At 33.8% G+C, this 5754-nt stretch overlaps 1 protein-coding gene across 1 annotated transcript in view; it reads left to right on the forward strand.

The window, feature by feature from the left end:
• The first annotated feature begins 1306 nt into the window (after positions 1-1306).
• Positions 1307-5754, forward strand: part of LOC117110607 (chloride channel CLIC-like protein 1) — a 10158-nt gene continuing 5710 nt past the window's right edge. Inside the window, exons 1-4 of the mRNA XM_033253367.1 lie at positions 1307-1486; positions 1943-2142; positions 2889-3128; positions 4223-4426. Of these exons, the coding sequence (XP_033109258.1) occupies positions 1957-2142; positions 2889-3128; positions 4223-4426 (630 nt within the window). The 5' untranslated portion in view covers positions 1307-1486; positions 1943-1956. The remainder of the gene's footprint in view (positions 1487-1942; positions 2143-2888; positions 3129-4222; positions 4427-5754) is intronic.

A 5754-nucleotide genomic window follows, 5' to 3' on the forward strand; every position in this document is an offset into this window, starting at 1 on the left:
GTGAGCCCAGCCAGCTCACCCCCCCCCCCCCACTATGGCCACCGCATTTACTGGCAAGAAAAACTTATTCTTTGTGATTTTTTTCTAAAGCTTCTGCCATCAGACATTGTGAATATCTACTTGACGTCAGGTGAAGTAGCGACACTACGCAAATATGTTTCAGAAAAGGGAGACACATCTGACGCTCTCTACATAATGAAGAACATGATTCAAAGTGTGAAACACACCGAATATACGAGTTATTGGGATAGATTTTTATCTGCCATTGGAATTGATGAGATGTTGTTCAAGGTGGTAAGTATCTTACCTTTTCCCTTCGGAGGCTTTATCCACACTACCACATTATTTACAGTATGAGAAATGTAAATTGGTTATTTTGCGTGAATCTTACAATAATATATATATATATATACTGTAGCATTGTTAATTAACTTTTTTTTATACCCTGTTTAGCCAATAATGCTGTCTCTTATACACATCTAGATGTGTATAAGAGACAGTATACATTCTTATGACTTTTTATATGTGTCCCTATTGATTTACTTGTAAACATCGGTAAAATGGGGGCGGGAAAAAATCTTCCCTTCCCTCATCAGTTTTTTATTCTTTGATAGGGTGAAAAACTAATAATATTTTATGGGGCCTTAGTCTTGATATAAGGGTTGTAATGAGAAAATGGTAGTGAAAATAAAATGAGAGTATAACTGCAAAACAAGAGTTATTTTGTTAATCTTCGAATTTACAAGTAGACATAAAATCATTAATAATTGTGTTCATTTTCATTTCTTTTCGTTTTCTTTTTATTTATTTTTTCATGACAATAAAATTCAATCTTTTATTTTATTTTATTTATTTATTTATTTACTCATTTATTTTGGTATAAAATATTTAAAACGGCACCCAAGGCTAAAACTCACTGTTTGTATTACAATAAAATTACAAATAAAAATTTACATTAAAATACTATTACATGCTAACAAACTTCCAATCTATAAGTGATCATTCCCGGTCTAAAAATCATTAGACATAGACCCTAAATCATGAAACTGGGAAAAAATTTAAACCTCACTTTTAACATTCGACTTTGAACAGTGGCACTTAACATTTGTCGGTGCATCCAGTAATGAAATTCAAATATTTACAAATAAAAGTGACTTTGCTCGAATTTGCTCGTCATGAAGAAACAGCCACGGTGACCGTAGAAATTAGATTTCAAAACAATACTGTACTGTATAGAACCGGTAATCGGGGAAATAGCATGGTGGCGTTTGTTGTGTTTCTAGGCCATCAATTAAGTATCTTTGGTATATCGCAACGTTGTTCCTCGGACTGCAAGAAAGACATCCTTCCCGGACTTGAATGTCCTTGGATTGTTTCGCCTAGTCACTTTATGTCTACGTAGGCTTTTGTGTTCAATCTCTTTCATTTGACATCCCGTTTGACTTACACAAGGAAGCTGTTATAGTGATTTAAACCTACGGTAGCTGTAAGTGAATTGTGTTAATTATTATAAACATGGGGGCTTTCCTTTTAGCCTAAGTAAGGCTTAGGCTAGAGTATAGCCTATATAGGAGACTAGGCCTAGGAGGAGGCCTTAAGAAGGCTAGGCTAGGCGTCTGTTGTAGATTTAGGCTAGGCCTAGGTAGACTAGGCTAAAGAAAATTGTTATCCTAAGGTAGGGCTATCTTTCTTGGCTGAGTAGCCTAGCCTAGTCTAGGCCTACTGTAATCTGTAGGCTAGACTAAGTTATACTATGATTCTGGCTTGTCATCTGGCAGATCATCTGCTTAGCCGCAGCATGTGCTCTTCAATTATACAACTATATACATACCAACACTCCTGATTTGACCAGGAGACTCCTGATTTTCAGACTTGTCTCCTGACCTGATTGAAAATCGTTCTTCTGTTCACTGATTGTAACTTTCTTTTAATTTTTATCCAGGATTTGATTCTGAGATGGAGCTCTTGAGAAGTTTCATAGCATTTGGGATTTACCCTCTTATCATTGTATTTGTATGTCAGCAACGAATACTTGTTGAAGGGGACAGTATAGATGGACTTGAAACCGACAGCGATGTAGATAATCAAGATTTTGTAGACCCATTTGATATGGGTATAACAGACAACATCCCAAAAAAGAAGGTATTGTAGCCAACCAACAGTTTATGTAGTTCTTACATATTAGTAGACTCTAAAATTGTTTAAATAAGCATTTGAGACCTCTAAATTGTCATAGTTTACTGGAGCTACCCCCTCCCCCTCCAGACCATTTCTCTAACAGATTTTGGGTGACCATGCCCACAGACACCGGCTGGTGGTCTCCCAGGCACCCCCCTCCAAAAAACACTTGAGAATAAAATTTGCAATCAAGTTGTGGTATATAAATATATTGATTACATTTTTAAAAATTAACACCAATACTGGTAAATTTTTAGGCCATCAATTGTCTATTTGAATATTTACTGTCTGTGAAGTGCTAAAAATGTTAATAAAATTAAATATTTGAATTTCTTATGTACTGTAGTGTTCTGTCGACACTATCACATTTTCTTGGATAACAAACTGTTGTATGCCCATATATAGTCATGATGTGCCCATATATAGTCATGATGTGCCCATATATGGTCATGATGTGATGTCACCATAACCATATTAGACATGTCACATGTTTTTGTCAAATATAATTTTATAGTCTGGACAGGGCATTATGTATGGTATATTATTTTATTGATGCGTCTGTAAATCAGATTCATTAGAATTAAAATCAATTTTACACTTTTAAAATGTATTTTCAATTTTATTTTATATACATTTTTTAAAGGTTTATTCAGATTTTTTGACAGAGGCTATACTTGTAAATATAATTAACCCGTCTAAATTTACTACAGGTTGAGGAGTTTCCACATCCTGATGTCTTTGAGATGCAGGAGCTTCGTACACAGCTTGAGTTGTGTCTTGCGGATAATAATATACTCAATGAGAAGCTTGACATAAAAGAGAAGATTGAGGATAAGCAAAGTGCTCCCCAGAATTTAAAATGGTTTCCGAAAAAGAAGATTGAAGATGGTTATTTCAAGCAGTTTGTACGGCACTTCTTAGAGTCAATGGATTGCCTCAATTATGATTGTGTAAGTGATTAATTAATTAATCAATCACGTTTTTTTTATTCAGAAAAATAACACATCAAAAAATGCAAGTGGAGCTGTAGATTAGTGGTTAAAATGCTTGCCTTCCAGTCCCAGGGTTTTAGGTTTAAGTCCTACTGTACAACGCTATGAATTTTTTTTATTTATTTTTTTTTATTTAAAATTTATTGGTCGCAAGGTAGCTGAATTACATAAAATTTACAATTTAATTGCAATTAAAAAAAACTTACTGTACACGAAAATGATCAAACAATAAACCCAACACAATTCAAAACACACTAAAAACACTTTTCATTAAAATTTTTGTTCTCATGGCTAAAAGCGAATCCACTCCCGGTTGGGTTTATTATTACAATTAGATGGAAAAGAAAGATGTAGGCCTAGTCTGAAATTTGCTACAGTTTATTGAAGATTGAATCAACAAGATCTTTCAGTCATAGACCCTTATCAGGTTATGTATGTTTTACAAGTAGCTATGTGTATAAACTTTGATATGAAGAACATATTATCAGTAATCAGTAATAAAAATGATAAATTTATTTATTATATTAGATACATAGATTAGATACATTTAGCAGAGAACAGCACTTGTTGGGTATTGTCATGTTTGACTTTTCCCACAAACCTTTACCACTGAATTTAGATTGAAGAAGTTACTGATTACTTTATTATCTTTTTTATTTATGTAACTTATTTCAAGGGTCAATTCAGATGAGTCTTCTAGGTTTGTTGGAATACTACAAATGTAGATCATTTTTCATTACAGTGATGGATCAAGGAATTTAAAATAGAGGAGCCCAGGGAGGGACTTTCACACATAGCGGGTCCACCCACCTCCGCCCCACCGTGGTTTAGTAAGAAAATTTATGAATATGCACCTCTAGAGGGTCGGAAATGGCACTCTCAAACTTGAATTTTATTTTTTTCTCCATTCTTTATATAATTTTGATAAAAATTTAAGGGCGGAAATTTAGGGGGTGAGCCCAGCCAGCTCACACCCCCCCCCCCCCCCCCCCCACTATGGCCACCGCATTTACTGGCAAGAAAAACTTATTCTTTGTGATTTTTTTCTAAAGCTTCTGCCATCAGACATTGTGAATATCTACTTGACGTCAGGTGAAGTAGCGACACTACGCAAATATGTTTCAGAAAAGGGAGACACATCTGACGCTCTCTACATAATGAAGAACATGATTCAAAGTGTGAAACACACCGAATATACGAGTTATTGGGATAGATTTTTATCTGCCATTGGAATTGATGAGATGTTGTTCAAGGTGGTAAGTATCTTACCTTTTCCCTTCGGAGGCTTTATCCACACTACCACATTATTTACAGTATGAGAAATGTAAATTGGTTATTTTGCGTGAATCTTACAATAATATATATATATATATACTGTAGCATTGTTAATTAACTTTTTTTTATACCCTGTTTAGCCAATAATGTATGATTTTGAATTAAATCCATCTGGATGTTTTGACAAAACTATTTGCTAAGTAAGGAAACTATTTGTGACCCAAGCTCACAAAAGGGCTGTAAACTCGCACAAGCCTCCATAGCCAGAATAGGGCGTACAACGTGAATTTTGTGTGAATTGTGTTTTTGTGTAATAAATAAAGTATAACTTTTAATCTTACTATTCCTGAAGTTTGAGTTTAAAATTCCAACTGTAAGAGGTAAAATGTAGCCATTTTCGTATGGGAGCTAGTGAAAAATGAATAGAAACCTGCCGAAAATAAAAGCATTTTTCTCAAAACTTGATTTAAGAAAGTTGATAAGATGACAATTATTCAAACAGTCATAACTTTGCTTCCAGACACCCGATTGAGTTCATTAACTGTCATTTTAAAGTAAATGATATGTTCTATGCCTGCGGACCAGTTTACAGCCCTTGTGAGCTTGGTCAGAATTTTATTTTTATATTTTTTCCACCCTCTTCTGAAAATCTTAAAAAAACAAAAAATTTGGCAGAACAAGGTACTGTATAAAAAAGTTTGCATCTGAAATCTATGAGGCAAGGTAAATTTTTAGGGGCGAAATATGTTTGCCCTTAGCAGACCGGAGATACAGTTATAATTTTTAAAATCACAACATTACGGGTAAAACTTCCAATGTGCCTATTATTTTTATTAATATGCTCAATATATTTATTAAAATGTAAAAAATGTTGTTAAATGTATTGTTTTGTAAGTGGCCAGTGGCCTTTAAATAACCACCCCAACCGCCCCCCCCCCCAATAGTGCCATTGGACATTGCATTCTACCTTGGATGTTAGCACTATACAAATGCTTGTTGATAAATTGATTGATTGATTAATTGATTGATTGATTGATTGATTAATTGATAAATAAGTATATGATTTGCCCATAGGTAGGTTTGATATGACAATACGTAAAAACCACTATGAATGGAAGTATAAAATAATAAATTAAGAATTGATTGATGAACTAATTAATACAGACATACATGAATAAATGGGCAATTCCATGACTTTTTTTCAGATTTAGCAAATTTTCAACTTTGAGGAATGTAAACAAGTTTTATATCAAACTAAAGCTTAAAAAATGAATTTTTAGGATTCATTGATGAAACTTTTCTTGTGTGG

The sequence above is a fragment of the Anneissia japonica genome, unplaced genomic scaffold (assembly GCF_011630105.1).
Source record: "Anneissia japonica isolate Jap-2015-1 unplaced genomic scaffold, ASM1163010v1 scaffold287919_len575428_cov197, whole genome shotgun sequence".
NCBI classification, from domain to species: domain Eukaryota; kingdom Metazoa; phylum Echinodermata; class Crinoidea; order Comatulida; family Comatulidae; genus Anneissia; species Anneissia japonica.